The following is a 21197-nucleotide window of genomic DNA, read 5'->3' as shown; positions in this document are numbered from 1 at the left end:
TCAACGATTCCAATTTTTGGCTCTTGTTATTCAGCAACAGATGCTCGAGTGACACTTCTCGCCAGGCATGCTCCCCAGAATTCAGATTCCCAGCAGTCACATCAGCTACTACACACATCACCAGCTCGAACACAGAGCCACACGCCCATCTGGAGCCTGGGGCTGGCCAGATAGGCAGAAGGGCGGATGACAGGACGGCACGGTATAGATTTTAGGTGTGTTTCCTGGATACTTAAGATGCAGATGTAAGCCATCAAATTCCCATAAGGCTCCTTTGTGGTCTTAGAAGCTTCCAGCATTATGACAAAGGCAACTTACTTCCATTTGGGTTTTTTTAGGATTTTTGGGAATGTTATCATAGAACCACAGAATATCAAGGAGTTGGAATAGACCTTAAAGATCATCTAGTCTCACCTCCCCTGCCATGGGCAGGGATAGCTCCCACTAGACCAAGCTGCTCAAGGCTTTGAATGCTGCCAGGGATGGGCATCCACAATGCCCCTGGGTAGCCTGTTCCAGTGCCTACCCACCTGCACAGTGAAGATTTTCTTCCTAATGTCTAACCTAAGTTTCTCCTCTTTCAATTTGAACTCCATGTCCTATCACTGTAGTTCCTGACAAGTCCCTCTCCAGCTTCCCTGTAGGCTCCCTTCGGACACAGGAAGGTTGCTGTGAGGTCTGCACACAAACTCCTCTTATCCAGGCTGAACAGCCCCGACTTCCTCAACCTCTCTTCGTAGGGGAGGTGCTCCAGAGCTCTTATGAACTTGGTGGCCTCCTCTGGACGTGCTCCACCTGTGCTTGGCCGTGGCACATACACGCGAGGAGGAGATGAAGGACGAGTCTCACTGGCAACACCTTCGGGAGGGCTCCACCTTCCCAAATCTAGAAGGCAACTGTGCACCCAGCTTTCCCCCGGCAGGGAACCGGAGTGCTCCCGGCGGTCTCTCCCGCAGTCCGGGGAAGCTCCCGCCAGGGCCGGCAGCCTCGGGCCCGCCGCTCCCGGCGCCTCCCCCGCCCCGCCCGCCGGCACCGCCCCCGCGGCACCTGCGCGGCGGCGGGTGCGGGGGAACGCGGGGGCAGCGCCGCGCCCCGCCCCGGGCCCGCCTCCGCCGCCCCGGCCTGGCCTCAGCTCCGGCTCCAGCTCCGCTCGGCCGAGCCGCAGCCCGGCGGCCGCACCGAGCCATGGCGAGCGCGGCGGTGCCCGCGCAGCCCCGCCAAGCGGAGGCCCCGCAGGAGCGCGGCGCGGCGGCGCCCGGGGAGACGGAGCCGACGGAGGTGCCAGGCGGGCCCGGGGCGGCGGCGGTGCTGGGAGAGACGGGGCTGGCCGTGGGCTGCTGCATCGTGGCGGCGCTGAGCTGGGAGCGGCCCCTCCGCAGCCTGGGCGGCTTCGTCTGCGCCAACCTGCTCTTCTGGTGAGCCGGCCGGGCCGGGGTGGGCGCCGGGGTCGGGACCGCCCCCGGGATGGGGAAGCCTCCGCCCGGCCCGCGCCGCCCCGCCCGAGCCGGGCGTCTCCTCCCTCCGCCCCGCGCGTCCCTCGGCCCCCGGGAGCTGCCTTTGCCCCCTGCCCTCCTCTCCCGAGCGCTCTTCCCTGACCCGCGCCCCGGCGAAGGAAGGTCCCGCTTTTCCCTTCACCTGCGCCACGGCGTTCCCCGCCCCCAGCCGCCGCTCGGTCCGGCCGTGGCCCTGGCGCTGAGGGCATGTGCCCGGCCGGGTCCTTCCACCGGCGGTGCCTGCCCCGGCCTCGCACACACCCCCTCTGCCCCCGTACCCCACAGCGCCATGCTGATGGTGATGAGGAGAAGGAATCTCAGCTGGAAGCTGGGCAGGGCGGCTGCAGGGCACCCGCCGAGAAGTCAGATTGTCAAAGCCCAGATGAGCCGCGGGCCCGCATTTCTGTGCAGAGTTTTGAAACCGGCTGAAATCAGCTCCCGAGCCCATCGGTAGTGCTGTGCTGATGCCCTGGGCCGGTGCTTCAGAGTTCACTTTGGATATATGTGCTTTTCCAAATTGGTGGCCTACTTAGTGGAGTCTTTGTGAAGTGGGCACAGCCGGAATGTTACTGCAGTGCACCAGTTCTCTTTTTGGACTAAGCTTTTTGTAGTCGGAGACAGTTCAGTTGAATAAACCCCAGAGATTAGCATTGGGATGTGTTCATTGTTGTGTTTGCCATGTCTCTTCTATTAATTTCTGTAGGAAAAAAGTTGTCTTTATGTGAAACTTCTTCAGGGCTTTCCCGTGATCTTAAGTTTGGCCGTTGCCTATGATTTTTGCTTTCTGATCTAAAATGTTGTTGTATGCCTGCTTGATCATGTAGAGCGATTTATAAATTAGTTCACTGTCTAATAATACTGCAAAGGTTCTTACATCTGAATAGTGTTTCCTTTCCTGTGGCTAGAACTGCCTCCTTTCCTTAAGTGAATAAGAGGGAAACAAGCAGTGCAGTTGATTAATAGCAAACTCCTCTTGGTTCTCTATAACCCTAACAGTGTGATGTTTAAACATGAGATCCAAGTCACAGAAAGAAAACTTTCTGGAGCTTTGTGCTACACAAGAAAATCTCTGCAAATATTTTCAAAATCATTTTATCCTCTTTGATCCCAGGAGCAGAGTGTGCGTGACGTCTGATTTAGGTTGATTTTTATTATCCATCTTGCTCCTAGGTATCCATGGTAAATCCTTTCATTGAGAAAGTTACATGGTTTTGCTCTCATTTTCTGCATACTTCAGTGGTCACCTGTTCTTTCAGCCATTTGGGAGAGTCATAATGCTTTATATTTCTTTTCAACGTGGCTCTGATAAAATTTTCAGGGATGACATCTAGGAGAATACATATCCATGTCTCAAGGAATAATACCTGCTGGGCAACTCGTTGGCTATTATTTTGGCAGATTTGATCAAAAGCAAAGTACACAATGCCTGCATTATTCAATGCCTGTAGGAAGTCTCCTGTGGTAGTCTTACTGGCAACTTGGTATGTGACCAGTATTTGAAGTTATTTTTTCAAAATTCATAGCTCACTCTACTTTGTTACTTTCAAGATGAGTCGGAACAGCAAAAGTCAGGGCATGAATTGCTCATTTTTATTTGGTGGCATTGTACCTCAGAAGGAAGCTCGCTGTCCTAGTGCCAGGGACTTTGGAGAGGTGTAGATGAGCTAGAAAATGTGTAGAAGCAGGAATGATGACCAGTAAACTTCTGTGGTTTGAGAAGATCAGGAAAGATCTTGTTAGCAAACCCATGAAATCTGACACTCTGAAAATTAAACAGTTATTTAAATCTAAGGTCACATTTCCCTGTTTGGTATTGGAATCATGAGTGTTTGCAGCACAGTGTGTTTGCTGCTTCTCCTTTTCTTGTTTGAGGTCCAGCTGGTCAGCCGGGTTTGTGATGACTCAGACAGCGGCTGCTGCTTCAGAACTGGGAACATCCAGCCCTGCTGCCTGTGAGGTCTCTCCCAACAGGGCTTTGTGCTGGCTGGAGCCTATAGGTAGAAGGAACATTTCCTAGTTGCTGCTTCCTGTGCCTCTTCTTTCTTTGTCGTGTGCCTACAAGTGTCCCTGCCCCATAGAGGGACTCCCAGTGCCTGCAGCCTCTAATCAGGATATCTCGGAGTTGAGAACTCTGGGAGACTTCTCCCACTATAACAGCAGCAGCTGTTGGTGGAAGAGAGAGAAAGGGGAGGTGAGGTTTTATTTTACAGTTTTCTGAATTTTGGAAAAACAACACCAGGTCCTTCCTCCCATCCATTTAATTTTGTTGGGGCTGTTTTCCCTCACGGTTAATTTAGTTCTTGTATGTACACCCATCAAAATACTTCGTGTGTAAACTGTTGCAGTTGAAGCTGCTGGGAGCGAACTGTTTTTCTGGTGTCATAGGATATTTTTTTAAAATATATTCTATTATAGGCTCTTTTGTGTTAAAAATCTTTTAGCCATTGTACTGTATATAAATGCATTTTTGATGACTACTGCTAAAATAGTGTTCTTGTAAGTACAAGAAATTTATTAACTTAATTCTGATTTCCTTGATTTATTGTGGACTCTCTAATAAGAAAGCAGTAAAAGTAGACACAAATCTGGCTACTGAAAAAGCATTTTTCAGTTACCACCTCACTTATTTTTTCACTATGAACAGCTTTAAGCCTCTTGCCCCAAATGAACCTGACTGAAAAATCTTTAAAATGAACAAGGGTTAAATATATGTATTATTTTGCACCTAACCATCTGAAATATGATTTAGATTCTTGTACTGTATATAGTTTGCAGACTGAAGTAAAAAATAACACAGGAAAACAAGGTTGGTTTTTCCCCCCTGTTTTACACCTGTTGTACTGAAAAAGTAAGTGATTGGCCCACAAACAGAGAAACACTGCTGGTGCCAGAAGTTCACTCCAGGTGTTCTAAGTTTTAGGCTGTTGACTGATAACTTTCAGTCTTAGGTTTAATCTTAGCTAAATATTAACATTCAATCCTTGATTTTAAAGCTAGCATTCTATCCTAATTATTATTCTCTGTGTATCTGGAATAGAGGGAATAGTGGCAGCTTTTTGTTCTCCCAGTCTGTAATTTTAAATTTCTGTAAGGTCAGAGGAACAAGTTTATTTTCAGTAATTCTGTACTGTTCTGTGTGTTTTGTAGTTTGCAGATATCTATTTCAAATATGTGTTTTCTATCTGCAGGTAAATGTTTCAAACCTAAGTACATTCATGTCTGCAAGGTCATCCCTATATACACCAGTTGCATCTGTTCACCAGTTGCACAATTTCCTGATTTCCCCAGGATTTTTCATGAAGGGAGGCATCAGAAATATGAAGATGTAATAGATCTTTTCTCTTTTCCCATCTCCTTGTGGAATGAATTTATTGCATTACCCTATTTGTTATTCTCTTCACCAGCCCAAATCCACATTTTTCTTTGAGGATTTTAATATGCCTTCTGACCTCAGAATGAATATTTCCATGTTACTGCAGCTCTGTTTTTAACAATGCTATGATGTTATTGTACAGGCTCAACAAAGTAACTGACCAACTGTAAAATACAAGTGTCAGTCCTTGATCTAGACAGGTGCGCAGGCCTAATTTGCCATTAAAAATAGTCTTTTGTCACCATCCATACTCATATTTTTTGTTTTTGTTTGGTCTCAGATCTAGTGAATATTTTCCATTGTTGAGAGAAACAAGAGGGAAAACAGTATGGCTTGTATCTGAATTGACTGTGTGCATTGCATCAGGTAAAGACTGTGCATTTTCCAGACAGAAAATATAATCTTTAAATGTTAGTAAAAAACACACATGCAGAGTTTAGAGGCTTGGTGTGTTTTGTTTTTAAGTATCCAGCTTGTTATAGGAGTTATTGATGTGTTTGTTTTGGTTTAAAGTATCCAGTTCACTTAAAGATTTGTTCTTAAAGTGTTTCTTACTTGAAGTCTCTGCTTGGCATTGATAAAGTATAGCATGAAGAGATCTCAAAGTACTTTTCATGCATTTATTCTTTCAGTGTCAGAAAGCAGTACTAAGCCAAGCATTTCTTTCCTGTATTTGCACACAACTTGTAAATGCTACCCCTGCTGTACTTCAATCCTTGCCTATAAAGCAAAATTTCTGCCCATTTAGAGAGCAGTGTGCATGCACAATGTATGCCTGCATTTTTATTCTTTGTTACAAGAAGGAAACTGTCCTTTAAGACATGCAGCAGCCCTGTTTTATATATTTGTGGACTGTACATTTTTGTTCACTATCGGTGCTGACTGTGGCTATCACTTGAAGTGTAGTCTAGGGGAGCTACTCAGGACATGCTTGGTGACAAAATGGCAAATCAAGTGAGAACTGGAATAAAAGAAATCTTTGAAATCAAAACATAAATAAAAATACATGAAAATTAAGTGAGTTGGAGTAAGGCAGGGTACTGATATTCTGAGGCCAGTTTGTAGGATGCTGGTCTTCAGATCACTTCATCAAATCTGTAATATCTTCCAAGTCAAGGGAACGCATATGGATTTTTACTTATAGCACCCAGATGCTAAATATGGTTTTGAATGTGGGAAACTTTGGTCTTTGGCTTTGTTACAGGAAATCTTAGAGCTACATTCATAGCTGTTTTGGGATTACTTTCCTGAAATCCAAAGTATCAGGATAGCACACAAGCAAATTCTCCTGCCTTAAATTCTAGTAAGACTTTGTCTGTAATCACTCATGTAGGAATAGAAGAGTAGGTTAAATATTGACATTATTCTTTTGTAATGATAATACATTCATTATCAGAAAAGAGGAGAAAAAATTCTGGCATAGACAGTTTTGAAATTGACTGTGCATTCACGTGAATGGGTTTCATATATGGTTGCTTTTTGTTTCTTCTACTCTGAAAGTCCTAACATTTAATTTGCTGCCTTTTGCTAAGTCTTTGTGACTTATTGGTATTGAGATTTATTTTCTTACACCTAGCTATAGTACAGAAAATTGCTGATATTTCTTCAAGCTTAAAAAAATGTTTGTGGCTTGTTGTTTTTTGCTTCCTAGAAGGTGGAATTATAAAACACTCTTCCTCAAGTAAAGCTAAAATTCCAACCTCAGCACAAGCTGTGATACAATATTAGGGTCTATTTGTTTTTACCCAGGCAGTTTTAGGCCTATGTTCACTTTTTCCAGTACAAATTATGAAAACTTTTAAAGGCTGTGGAGGTAGAAAAGTGGAACAGAAAGTTAAATTCATTTGATTTAGTTAGCAAAAATAATTAAAAGCCATTAACAGCTTTTTAGTGACAGTTTACATACTTTTGGCTGAGAGATTAGTTTACAGGAATGAAAATTGACATTGTTTGAGAGCCAAACGGTGTTACATAAAAACCTGGACAGCTGACAGCATTTTTCAACCAATAAAATGAGATCAGGTTCAGTCAGAAAATAAATCAAGTGGGGTAATTGAGGAAAAGCTGAATATTTTAGGATCAAATCTGGGATGAGAATTTTATGGAAGATGGAAATTCAGAACAGAGGAGAATAGAAATTAATTGCAGCATGGCTTGTGTTTATTCTGTCTTTCTGAAATGTACATGTGCTGGTGTGTCTAGTTGTTTCAAGAGAGAAATTATGTTTTCTTTGTGTATTGCCTCAAAATAATGAGACCTTTCAAACAGTAAGTAGAATTTTGAGAACAATGGACGTTTTAGGGGGATATGCCAGGCTCCATGGTAGATGTTACAGGACTAATGAGAGCATTAAAGAAAAGGAGATTTAGAGCAGCACGGTAGAGGTGCTACTGCTCAAACTGCTGCTACTGTATGAGAAAATGGGATTAAGATTTCTTCTGTACTTTGCCAGAGCACAGGTTAATTAAGGTCATCTGGGCATTTGTCTGCAAAAACAAAGCAAGCAAGGTTATTTGATGTTATGTGTTTAAATTAAAATAATTTTAACTCCCATGGAAATATCATACCCTGTTTTCACTGATATAACAGTAGAATTAGATGTCATGGTGGACTCAGAAGGTGTATAGTTTAGGTCATTTAAACTTTCTCCTTGTCAATTGTTTTTTATGTGCCTGTCTGAATGCAACAGGTTGCAGAAAATCTGATCCAAAAGCACAGAAATTGAAACATGATTCTAACTGCTGCATTCCTCAAGAGGTTTCCTTGCAAACAGTGTGAGATAATTTTGCAATGTGAAATTATTAACTTGATTCTATCTCCCAGACCACCAATATACTTCCAAATGTACCAGTTTATAAGCACATTTATCTTTGGTGATTAAATGCAAAGCATTAAATGGAATGATGAGTGTTTTTTCTTAGAGACTTATACTATTTTTTGGTTTATTTAGATGTATTTTTAAGTCTAAGAGCTGGTTTCTTGAGCTGGGGTAGAGAAACTACACAATTTGAATTCCTGTCCTATGTGTTAAGTTAGCATTGTCCAGCGATCTTTGCTTTTGTCCTGAAACCTGTGCACAGACCTTCCATAGAACCACTCCTTCTACAGAGGGCTGTCAAAGTAACACTAATTTACATTTCTGGGAGTCTGTTTCTTAGGACAAGAGGTTTATTTATTATTCAACGATTTTTTTTCCTGGTAAGTTCTGAAAGGTTTTCTAAAAAAATCCTGATTTGGTTTGTGCTTTCTGGCTGAATAAATACGATCCTAATCTTTTCAATGAAACCTGACAAATAAGCCCTTTGAATAAAAGGTTGATGCCTGAGTTCTCTTTGTCTTAACAAAGAAATAATTAAAAAGAAATAGATGCAAGTTTTAGAATAATAAGCATGCCTTTTCTGCTCGAGTTTGGTTTTTTAAAATTATTTGTTTATTTTTATGTACCTAATGATAGAATTTTTAAATTTCTGGGTGCTATCCAATGGGACACTCTTTGCTAGCTGACACATAGGTTACAAATCAACTGCTTTTCAGTCCTTCATTTTACTCTGTTTGAAATATCTCAAACACCTAAGTTTTTGGATGGAACTCAGAGAAAAACTTGAAGTGAAAAATGGTACTTATTTCTAATTTATGTCTTTATGGAAAGTTTTTCTCCACTAAATTAGATATGATCTAAAACATTTTTAATGTCATGTTTTTCAGAAGCATTCTATTACAATATTTTGCAGGTTTTCAGTTAAACAGATATACAGCTTTCTAAGTTCAAGATGCCAGGCACCCAGAATGCTGGGGTACAAATTGTAATTGACATAAGATGTGGAGTAAATGCTTTTGAAATTATTTCATTCAACAAATTATGCTTTTTGAAAGGGTGGGGAGGTTTTTTAGACTGAATTCAAGTCTTTGTTCCTTCTAAAATCTTTGACAGCACATACACAGATTGGGGTTTTTACACGTAATTCCCTCTCTTCAACACAGAGTCTGCTGTACCAGTTTTTGTGTATTTTTCAGACACACAGGTTGACAGTTAAGTATCATATAAATATTATAATATTGTACCAAATTCTATTCTGTAAAGAGATTCTACCAAAAAAAAAAAAAGTGTGCATAACTTACTATACCTTAAGTGAAAATGTACACTTTTTGTGTGAGAATTGGGAAGGGGTTTTTGCACTATAATTCTTGAACAGGTACCTAAATACTTTGGCTCAAGACCAGGTGTCTTGGTTTTGGCTGGGATGAAACTATTTTTCTTCCTGGTACAGTGTTGCAGTGCTGTATTTTGGATTCAATATGAGAACAAAATTGATAACACACTGATGTTGCAGTTGTTGCTGAGCAGTGCTTACCCCAAGCCAAGGACTTACCACTTTTCCATGCTCTGCCAGTGAGCAGGTGCACAAGAAGCCAGGAAGGAGCACAGCCAGGACAGCTGAACTGAAGTGGCCAAAGGGATATTCCAAACCACAGTATGTCATGCCCAGAACACAACCTGGGAGGAGCTGGCCAGGAGCTGCCCATCACTGATCAGCCTGGGCTGAGCACTGGTCAGCGGTGATGAGCAGTGGTATTGTGCATCACTGGTCTTTCTTGGATTTTATTCCTCTCTCTTTTTGTTGTATGACATTTCATTTATTATTGTTACTCTTACTAACTTTATTTCAATTATTAAAGCGTTCTTAAGCCCCGGCTTTTATTTCTTTCCATTCTTTCCATCTCACCAGGACAGGAGAAAAGTGAGCAGCCTTAATTGCCAGCTGATGTTATACCATAAGATGTACTAAAGGAACAATAGAAAAAATACCTGACTTCTGACTTCCAGTGTTTTGAATACTCAAGTCTTGGATTTCCATATTTGTAGATACAGCATTTTGATATTTACAGAGGCTTAGTATGAAAATCATTTACACAGAGGAGCAATTGACATAAAAGTTGTAAATTAATTAGACATAAAACCAGGATTTGCAAACCTGCTTTTGGAATGGTTTTTCAGTTAGAGTTTAAGCATTAAATTACCTGTTGAGTTGAATATATATTTTTTCATTCTTGATTCACAGGAGGGTAAACAAAATTATTGACCCGGTGATCAATAAGGATACAAGCTTTCTGATACTACCTTTACCATGTATTTTGAAAATGTTGTTCAGGCAGTGAGTGTACTTCATGTTGTAATTAGAAGAAAACAAGCCCTCTTCCCCTTCCCCAGAACTCTTGCTTGAGACAGTCACCAGAATTTATTGCAACCAGACAGGTGTTGATCACTCCAGCAGTAATCATGGAAAGAATGGTCTGCATTCAGCTCCAAGCAGGAAACAGTGACCACCAGGAAACAGCTATTGCCACATCTTTTCCTTACCCAAATGCCTTCACTGTAGAGGTTTGTCTGAAACAGTGCTGGGTGGTCCCCTGGAAGAGCAAAGTACACATGGCTTTGAAATTAGCAGTTCAGTATTCTCAAAATGCACTAGAAAAACTTCCTGTCCACAGAGGAGGGCCATTCTCTGTGTCGTTTATTCATAGGCTGTGCTTGCTTACCAGTGTCAATTGGAAGAAGACCCATTCTGTGGAAGGCTCTGGCTGAAAGATTTTCACCTAAACATTTTATGAGGAAACAGTTATATACCAACCTGTACTCTTTAGAACTCCACAGAATTACTCTGAAGAGTTTGGCCTGTGGTTTTAAGATGAAAATAAGAGTTTGTGGAACACAGAACTGAAGTCCACAAGTCACCTATGCAGCCAATAAATGTGTCATAGAAGCTGATAGTGAAGCAAAGCTATTGACAACTTTCATTTATTTATGTGATTATCTCTGGAATTCATCTAAGGAAAGATAGTTATTAAAAATGTACCTGCTAAGGCTTTCCAAAAATAACTAGCGCTGGCTGCTGTCTAAATAATTTAATTTTGATTAAATGTTTTCTTATGTTTTGTGTTTACAAAGTGCAACTCATTCATAGTTCTTGAATGTGTTGTAAATAACCCAAAACCTTGACAGCTGAAATGAAAGAATCAAAGTGATTTATTTAACATTTAAAACAAGGTGGTAGGTCTGTGCTTTCCCTGTATCTCATGATACAATTAAAAATAGCTTTTGTCATGCCCTATAAGTTATTATGTTTACTGACTGTAATATTTTATGGTATTGTTAACCTTCAGAATTTCTTAGCTGGCTTATGACACTTGAATAACTTTGTACAATCCGGTTTGTGCAGTTAATTGTCCCAGGTGCTCTGGGACAGTTCTGGTGCACTGTGAGATAGCTGCTTTTTGATACAACAAATTGACAGCACTGACAATGACCATCCCATGCCATAAAGAACTGGAGAAAAGACAAGAAGGAGAAGATACCTTAGGCTACTTTTCTATCTTTAGGTTCATCATCATGCAGTTGAAGAATTTCCACTTTTAATTGTGGAAGATGTCAAGTTTTGATTCTTGTGCAATTTAGAATCGTTTCAGTACAGCTGCAGTATAACCAGGCCCAGAAATGGACACTGTTGTGCCTTTAAGTTCTAAGGTCAGCATCTTACTGAAAAATATTTGCCAACCACTTCTAATAGCCTAAAATAGTCACAGAATGAAAATACCATTCAGGTTGGTAGGGGCTTCATGACGTCTCTAGTCTGACTTGTAGCTCAAAATAAGATCAGTCCTTAATTCAGATCAGATTGCTCAGGGTTTTGTCTTCACAGCCATCAAAGCTGGAAATCCCACAACCTTTGTGCACAACCACTGCTTAATTATTGACTGATATCACTCGTATTTCATTTCACAAAAAATCATTTCTCAATCTTCCACAGAGCCGTTGAGTGGCAGGCTTGGCTCCATCGCGTTTGCATTCTTCCTATGTAGAAGAACGTAGGTTGGAGGGACAGCTGGAGGTCAGCTAGTCGGGCTTGCTCAAATGAGCTCCAGTTGGAACACATTGGGTTCTTACACAATTCACCTTCTGAAAGTCCTGCTCCATAGCAGTCTGCCACCTGCTTAGCACCTCCAGTAGCTCTTCCCCTTGAGTGCCCTGGACCAGAGGACATCCTTCACAGTGAGGCCGCTGTTACCATCAGTGCAGGGGGCAGGCATTTCTTGCAGCCTCAAGGCCAGGTCAGGCCTGCATCCCACCCTGTCTGAGTGAGGGCCTTCCCTCTGCAGGGAGTGCCTGTTTCAGCCAGTGACAGGGACTGAGTCCTGGGCACCTCATGACTGGGGTTTTTTACAGTCTTGCACTGCCTACAGCAGAATTTCTCATCCCCTTGGTGTGCAAGCTGTCCTGGTAACTGCTGAAGTAGATATCTGGAGTGCGTAATTCTGTACGTTGTTTTAACCTTTGCTTTCTTAACTCCCCCCTTCCCCCCAAAAAACATTCACTGCATAAAACATACTGTAGAATTCAAGGGTGGAACAAACCTTGGTTATGTCTCTAGTAATGGTTTTTACTTCCACACCACTTGAGAAGAAATTAAACTATTTGAACTTCAGTCTGTTTTGTTTATTGCTTAAAAAAGAGAGCATGGTCAGGAAGTTTTTCCTATGTAGCGTTCTTCTACAAAACAGAAGGAGTGCAGTATATGAAGATGTCATTCTGGAGCCTTTCATTCTAGTCAGATACGTGTGTTAGAAATTTTTAAGAGTAAAGTCTGTTATTTTTCTTTAAAAAGAATGGGGGGAAATGCCCTAACCACAGAAACTGTTAGTCTGGTTGCTATATATCATGTTGATAATTCCTAGAAGAATTTTGAATCCTGACAGTGGTAGCATAGTGTTTTTCAGATCCCAGCATTTTGAACTAACCTTTTGGTAAGCTTACAATAGATATATGCCAAAAAAGTACAAGGGGACCTCAGCAGCTTTTCACCAGGAAGGGCTTCAAGGACACAGATCTCTGACATATGGCTCACAAACAGTTTCCTAATCTGTGTTGCTCTGGCACCTGAGGGCTGACACAAGCTGGCTGTGAGTGAATTTACAAGGGATTGTCTTTTGTGCAAACATCACAGTCTAGGTAAAGAGCTAATAATGTTAAGGCATGGGAAGTTCAGTCAGAACAATTCAAAGCTCTCTAAATAAGTGAAGAGTCCTTGTTTGGTGGCTACATTAGCTGCTTCAGCTAGATTACAGTTTTTTTCCTCAAACACTGGAGCAGAGAGACTGCAGCATTGAGAAGGTGGAATGACATGACTTGGAAGCATCCTTCAGAGAGGATGCTACCTGGTTAATCCTTGTTGGCTAATCCTAGTCCGCATTAGTGCAATTGTTTTTAACAGCAGGTGACAGCTGTGATTGCAGTGAAACTAACAGTATGGTTTAGTTGAGAGCATAAAGTAGGTCAAACATGTTCTGTGCATTTTTGAAAGCTATACAAAGCCTTCTCAGTAAGCATCTGATCTTACCTTGAAAAGCTAGTAAGGTGTGTGTATGTACACATGCACACACTTGTATATAAATCTTGGTATTGATGTGTGTATTTGAGACCATCAAAGAGTGACCAATGGTAATTGCTAAATCAGGGCATTCTGTGTGATTCTGTAAACATTCATGCACAAGCACCATGAAGACCATATAGAATAGACATGGTATTAAGCCCAAACAATTTAAAGGTCTGCATTTGTTATAAGTTTCTGCTGCCTAGAAGTTGGATGAAAAATTCTTCATTTGATTTTTTTATACAGCATCACATCTCTCCTCCCAGCCCATTATCAATAAATTGAGTAGGCTAAACAAAGCCTTCCAAGCAGTGGAACTTAACACTTAAACACAATCAAAGATTTTTAATGCTGAATAATATTACCAAGGAAGATAGTAGGACAGCATGATGCAAAGCTGTTACCAGTTTTGATATATTGGGATATGGTTGGGAAGTTCTGATTAAGTTCTGATACAAGGTTACCTTGTAATCGTTTTTCTCTGCACTTCTCTGTTGGTTTTCTTCAGCTGGCTAAGTTATATAAAGGTGCTGATTTTGTACATTTATTTTATAGAAAAATCTTATAATTCAAATTCTCTACAAATATAAAAACCCTTTATATTTGGATAAAATCTTCAGAGTGAGCTTATGTGTTTATATTGGAATTCATGCACTGGTCTTCTCAGGGTGGTTGGTGTTATGTGTTAGTGTTAAATGTGAAAATTAGCAGCATGAACATTTTCTTTAATGCAGTCTTTGAGGTTTTCAGGGAATACTGGAGCAGGTTGCTACTACAGCAGTGTGTCCTGAGCTTGTTAGAAATATTGTGAAGTCAATTTTCTTTCTAAAAAACCCAAGTGTGCTCAAAGGGTGCCTCTTGGCTTCCTGCAGTGGCCATGTTTGCTACTATTTTCACTCCCCTTCCCCCTCTTTCTTGCAGAAAGGCTCTGCAGCAGAAACAGGGTAGCCAGCTGCCCCATTTTCATATCTGAGAGGATTCTTGAAAACATCCCAGCTTTGTATGATTTTGTTTCTGTTGCTATTCTCATTGGATCCAGTGCCTTGGACAGTGGCTTCTTACTGGGTTTGGCTCACCTCAACTTTTTGAAGTGAATTGCTTTTACTTTGAAAAATTAACTTGTTCACTATTTCTGTTCAGATCTCTGATTTAAAGTACTCAAAATCAGCTCTTAAAATACTTCAGCTTTTTTATTTCTTTAGTTGAATTTTAATAATTTTTACTGCACACTCTTTTTTTGTGAGTTTGGATGTTTGCCAGTAAAACAGATAGGAGAGCTAATCTCTAAACACACCTGGATGGCAAAGTCAGCAGTGCATTAGAGTATAATTCATACTTTCTGAGTCTGTTTGACTTGACTAGACATGCTCTAAAAATTATGTAATTAAAATTCATGAAAGCTTGTTATGAAGACAAGTGCTATGCTGTGATATAGATTTACCTTATCTTTGTGTTTGAAAGAATGATTTGTATAAAAATCTTGCTTAAGCATAGGTTCTGTAGGAAACAGAAAAGAAAATTCTTAGCCTTTTTTTGTGCATTGTGCCAAGACAATTAATTTTAATGAAACCACAGTTAAATTAAAAGTAGTATTTTCTGTGCAATAATTAAAATATTTTGTTTTCTTTATTTTCTCTGTGCTTAAATAAAAGTATGGATAAAAATGTACTACAAACTCAGTGTTTAATCTTTGTATCTTTAAATGCCATGCTTGGAGATCTCAATATTTTCTTCTCATGGAAAGATTGTGGGGAGCAACTGAATTAAATTATTGCAGTCTGAGTCTATTTCTTCGTATTTGTTTTCAGTATTAGTAGCAGCTGCCAGTTTTTGCATGCTTCCAATGAGTTTTAAAGTGTCCAACAGTTATTTCTTCTTGACATCCTAGGTTTGTTGCATTGACCCCTTGGAGAGTGTATCATCTGACTTCCCTTATAATACTTGGAGTGTTAATTCTTCAGATAATGAAGGATTTGATATTCTCAAAGATAAAAGGTAAGTGTACTGATAGAGTTCTATGCTTAAACACCTGCAGTTTGGAGCATGCTAGTTCATTCCTACAGCCATGTCAATATTATGATTACTGTAAAAGTATCAGCTGATTTTAAAGAATGATAGTACATCTGTGATGGTCTATTGCCATTTTCAATGAAGCTTTTGAAATTTTTATAGGAAGCGCATTAGGAGTCTTGCTTCATCATTTAGGTGAGTGCAATTGTTATGAGTGGACAGTAATTCTTGTTTCTTAACTGCTAGGTCTGAAAATGCATTCTTTGCTAAAATACAAAGTTTTTCTAAACATTCATACTTCTTCTGACATTAATCATGTAAATTTTGGAAATTTTGGGACATCGAATGTAAATCAGAGAAATTTGTAAATAGAGAAAATACCTATCTTAGCACAGTTGAAATAATAAGTGAGCAGCATTCTCTTTTACTTTGTGTAGCATTTTGGTTCCAGTGTGTATAAAGTCTTACAACCAATACAGCCAATACAACCAATTTTGAAAGAGATTTGGAGTTTGTTGGCTGGTCTGGTGTTTTAGGGTTGTTTTTTTTTTCAATTTCTGTCCTGTACTTCATTATCATCTTGAAAATTCTTTGACAGAATGCTCGTCCTAAGTTTTAATTTTCATTGCCATGAAGTTTTTTTTTTTTCAACATTCTTATTTTGCCTTCGTTTGTTGTTAAATCCCACGCAAAGTTTGAAAAAACATCTGAACATAGTACAAAAGCAGGAAATAGGTGTCAGAGAAGCATGGTATTCCTCTGTGATGGACTGACATATAATTCCTGACTGCCAAAGCCCATTGTTCCTTGCTAAGTTACAGCAGGTATTTGCTACCTTTTCTAAAGTATCATTTACTGTCATTCCCTTTTCTGGGACTCTTGGTTACCATTCTGTTTCCTGCTTGAGTATTACAAGCCCAGAGGCCCGCTTATAAAGCTAAGCAGAATTTGGGTTTTTTATGCTTTGTGCTCTATAAACCACCACCACCATCGAACACCTTGCCAGCTGGGAGGCAATGATTTAGGTAAATTCACTCGTACCTGTAATTAATATTTTTGTAGTGATCAAATCCAAGATGTACCACACTCATGTTTGTTTGATTATTTAAGCATTCATTTTAGAGGTGAGGCTAGGGAGACCTCTCTTTCTTAGCTTATAGAATAATTATTTACTGTAGTAAACTCATCTGTTTTACTATTGCCTTTAATGCAATAGACAGTAGACAGAGTTCAAGAAAAATCAGACTCTCAAAGTAATACTGCAAGAACCTTGTAGTAATGAATAGAAATCAATGAAGTGCCACTCCAAAAAGCAGAAAAAAATCTTCCCAGTGTAACGTATCTGTGTAGCTGCTTCACACTTCCAGCCAGCCACTAGATGGCAAGACTCTTACAGATTCATGAGGAATGTGGAGTGGTTATCAGTGTATAGAAGTAAAGGGTATGTTGATGTAAAAGTTACGTTGTTTATTGTCTTTGTGACATCCTTCCATGTGGAAATGTAGCCGTTTCTGAAGATCCTGACTTTTTCCATGTATGATTTTAACTGTATGTCAACTTGACAGAAAACAATTCAAGAATGGTTAGTGTAAGATAATACAGCATTCCTGTTTGACTGGTACAGAGAATTCCTGGATATTTTGTCCCAATTCTGAACATGCTCTATGAATAAAAATAAGAATTTCTGATTTAGTGCATTGTGTTTCATCTTACATTCCTACAATTGCAGGTGCACAGCTTTGGAGGACCATCACTGGCAAGTAGGTATTTTATTTTTAATGCATGGTTATTTATTACTTTTGATAGTTGACCTGGAAGCGTTTTAAAATTCTGTTTTCCTCTAATAAATTGCTGAATTATTTTGATCTTAAAATATTTTCTAAGTTTATTACTGCTTGTTGATAATTTTAATAAATTCTTTCATCTGCTTTCATTTGTATTAAAGTATAGAGTAACATATCAGAATATTTCTAGAAATGCTTTTTCTTACACCAAGATTATCATGTTTTTTGTTTTCTGGGAATTAGTGCTTTCTTTGAAAAGCAGAATAATACTGTGTTGGTCAAGGAGGTAACTTTTAGAACATCATTATACTGTGCTGCTGATTAGAAGTAGGTAAGCTTGCTAGGGTTTCTCTTTAAATCAACACAAGTAATTGATCATTATATTTGCCAATAAATATTAGTTGATATCCATATGAATAGAAATTAATAATTCTGAAGCTTGTTGACTTCCCATTGACCTGTCTTAGGCAAATGTTTATGTCATGGTAGAGTATATAATTTATCTAATTTGTTGGCAGTTGTCCTGGTTCCAGCCAGGACAAGGTTAATTTTTGCAGTAGCCAGAAGAGGCATGGCCAGGACCCAGAGGTTATTCTGTACCACCTCTCCTCATTTTCCGGGGCTGGGGGAAGGAATCCCTTCCAGGTTGTGCAGTGTGGCAGCAAGGTCACTTGTGGTTGGGGTTTATGCATGAGGTGTGAATCATTCACCTGGCATGTACACTCTGATATTGTTGCTGTTACTGTTTGTTGTTCTTTCTCGCTGCTGTTTCCCATAAATTGTTCTTGTTTCAATCCATGATCTTTACCTTTTGTGTCTCCAGTTCTCCTGCCAAGCCCTCCACAGGGGAAGGGCTGATGGGGGAGTAAGTGAGCAGTGTATGGTTTGGAGTGTTTCAGTGGGATCACTGGATTGGGGAGCATCATTCCTTAACCACAGCAGCAGGTTAATCAGTGTCTAAACAATTTGCAGATAATCCATTTCAGAACAAAAGGTTGTGTATTTAAGGCATTTAAGGCTTTTACAGAGACCACCAGGATTTATTACATATTTGACATAATTTGAAAATATATCCACTGGTACACTATTTATTATAGCCTGACACTGAAGAAACAGTAATGCAGTGTTGGAAAAGGGAAGATGCCAGGTTTTGTTCTCTTTCTAGAGACAGATACCAGGGTCATAGCAATTACAGAAAGCAGTTCAGATGTGCAGCTCCTGTTCAGTTTCATACCTCTAAACTTCCATAGGTATGAAATATCTTCAGACTTTCCTATAAGCATGAAAGAAGTGATATAGAATTGATGACAGCTTAGTTCATTAAATGAGCAGAGTAAAATGCGCTTTTTTTACCATAGCTGATGCTACTCCTTGTATCTGTGTAGTGGCAGTGCTTCAAAAATTTTATTTGAGAAGCTATTGCTGTGGCACAGTAGATTAGTGTGATTTATGTTTCATTTCTTCCACCTGTTCTTTGCAAGAGAAATTTACATAAAATTTACTACCTTTCAAGGTTTTGAATCTGACTTTACCTGTCTGTTTACATTTGAGAAGAGGGAGGCAAAGAAAGCAAAATTTCTTGTGAAGTGAAAAGAAATACAGGTTTTTGACTGCCTTTTGTTTCCATGAAAAATAATTCTGGAGTCTGATACTTTTTTATTTTCCTCTTATTCTCCAGTTCGTCAGGTCCCCAAACCAGAATAATTGATTTTAATGAAAATGCTACCAATAGTACTTTCTTGGATTCAGGTTTTCAGTTGTTCAGAATCCTGGGCTTGATTTGCTGTTCTGTGGGGAGACAATGCAGAAAGTGGAAAAGAGGATTTGATGAGCTCACCATAGCTCATGCCCTTGGGCAATATAATACAAGCATTGTATGTGTCCATCTAGCCCAGCATCTGCTCTCTGAAGGGATCCAGCCAGGAGAAACATGACCTTGAGTAATGTCCTGCATTAAAGCAGGACAAGCTTGCAAGGTTCTCATGGTGTACTTTCCCTGCTACTTCCAGCTGAACCCTACCCCCACCCCGAGCTGTTCTAGGTGGACCTTTTGTGAATTTGTCTCCTTGCTTTTGTTCTCACAAACTTCTGCTGTTGGCTTCATCCTGTAGCACGGAGATCCACGGCTGAACCACGTGCTTTGTGAACAGTCTTCTGTTTGTTTGCTGCTCTATAATGGTTTGTAAGCTCTTCCTGCTTTTTTTCTTGTTGGAAGAAATAACTGAGCATTACTCTCTATTAGTATTCTCCAGAAAGCTTTGACTTTTGTAAACTTCTGTCCTGTCCTATTCTCTTCAGTTCATGACTGCTTAATTGTTCCTAAAATAGAGGTCCTCTGAGTTTTGATGTCTTCATTGTGCTTTTCTGCATTTTTCTTCCATTTCTGTCCTCCTTTTTCTTGGGGGGACAGAATTACAAATATCATTCAGCATTCATGGAGATCCTTGGACTATACATTGTCTCTCTCTTCATAATAAATCCCAACACATGACTGGGGTTTTTTCAGCCTCTGCTGAGCTCTGAGATGATGTCTTCATGGATATATAATCACTTCAAGGTAATGTCCTGAGTAGTAAAGATCAACCCATGTGACTTTAAGAGTTTTGGGGGCTTTTTCTCTTTGAACTTCTTCACATTTCATCTGCCTTTTTGCAAGAAATCATGTGATACTTGATTAAATTCTGCTGGTTTTTGCAACTGGTCTCTGTCTTTACCAGAATAATTCCTCTTATTTCTCATGGCTTCTCAGGCTCCATAAAAGCATTTGATGAAAGCCTTGTCAGAAATCCAGGAGATTTTTTATGGACATCAGTGTTCATCTAAAAGCAGTTTCACTTTTTGAAAGGACAGAAGGTTTGTGATGATGTCCTTTACAGCTGCCATTAGGATTGGCATGCATGTCCTTTGTTAGTTTTCAGGACAGTTTGCCCAGAGCAGAGATGAGTGTTTAGTGGTTTGTAGTTCTCTGGCTCTTGCATACCTTCCCTAAAAACAGATGTTGCTTTAGACACTTCACAGTCCTCTGCCTGAAGGCAGCTTTAAGAGACACTGTTTAACATAAATGAAATTTCAGCTGTTGCACCCAGCCTTTCATTTATAGCTTTTATACGTTCACATAAAGACTTTGCATTTGTTTGCACTGTGGGTGGGTTTTTATTTTTCTGAATGCTAGTATAAATGTGCCTGTTGCTTGTGTTGAAACTGAAAGAACTGTAAGATGTTGAGGCTGGATGCATGGTTTCCTTTCATTTTACTCAAAATTGGATATGAAAAACTGTTTTCATGTTATCATACATGAGCAAGACGTGCCAAGTGCAGCCCCATACCCAGCAGAGAATCACCTGCTCTTGACTAACTTAGCAAGAAACAGTGTGGTAGACCTGTGATACTTGCAGTGAGAGACAACTCCTATCCTAAACAATGTCTATCCTAATAAATTAAATGTGTGCATGATTTTTCTTTGGCATCATGGCCCTACAGCCGTGCATCCATTGTTTGTAATTGCCTTAAGGTCCGTGCAGAATGGCTGTGTGCAGGCAGGAAAGGATTTCTGGCCTGTGCCAACTTTGAAACTCCTTTGGATTGTTCTGGCAAGTGCTAGTTGGCATCTGCCAAAAATGTGCTGAGAGCTATTTTAATGATTTAACTGCAGAACTGACCAGTTCTAGTGCCTGACAGAGTTGCCACACACAGTTTGGTTTATCAAAACAGATGTAGATAGAAAGTACCAAAAATTATTCGAACAGACTTGTTTCCTGCCCTACCTTTTTGTTACATGATTCTGGTTTTGAAAATTAGTATCAGTCAGTCACTATCACAGTAGGATGTTTCATAAATGGTGGCACTGATTTCTGATGAGTTTTATAGTGAAATGGTAAAACTTTTGGTAGTTGGAGGGTGAATTGCTGATTCACCTGTTTGACTTTTTTGAAACTTGCATTTTTTCAACATTCATGTGCATTGTGTATTTCGTCTGATGCATGTACATTCAAAGTATCAGAAATTGAAGTACTTCAATGAAAATGTTAATTTGTGGCACTTGTTTTTGGTCCTCCTTCGTCTTTGTTGATCATTGCTGACTAGTCAGAGCAAGCGCAGCCTCCCTTTTTTT

The 21197-nt window shown here is 40.0% G+C and overlaps 1 protein-coding gene across 2 annotated transcripts in view; it reads left to right on the top strand.

Annotated features, from left to right (window-relative positions):
* Positions 1-779: 779 nt before the first annotated feature.
* The window catches only part of RETREG1 (reticulophagy regulator 1), a 64904-nt gene continuing 44486 nt past the window's right edge, over positions 780-21197 (top strand). Inside the window, exons 1-4 of one of the 2 annotated variants that reach the window (XM_063400322.1) lie at positions 780-1415; positions 15181-15287; positions 15465-15497; positions 17032-17062. In XM_063400322.1, coding sequence (XP_063256392.1) covers positions 832-1415; positions 15181-15287; positions 15465-15497; positions 17032-17062 — 755 coding nt within the window. In that variant the 5' untranslated portion in view covers positions 780-831. The remainder of the gene's footprint in view (positions 1416-15180; positions 15288-15464; positions 15498-17031; positions 17063-21197) is intronic. The other variant, XM_063400332.1, reaches the window with a different exon arrangement.

The sequence above is a fragment of the Prinia subflava genome, chromosome 1 (genome assembly GCF_021018805.1).
Source record: "Prinia subflava isolate CZ2003 ecotype Zambia chromosome 1, Cam_Psub_1.2, whole genome shotgun sequence".
Classification (NCBI taxonomy): Eukaryota; Metazoa; Chordata; class Aves; order Passeriformes; family Cisticolidae; genus Prinia; species Prinia subflava.
This window is presented reverse-complemented; position numbering and strand designations above follow the sequence as displayed.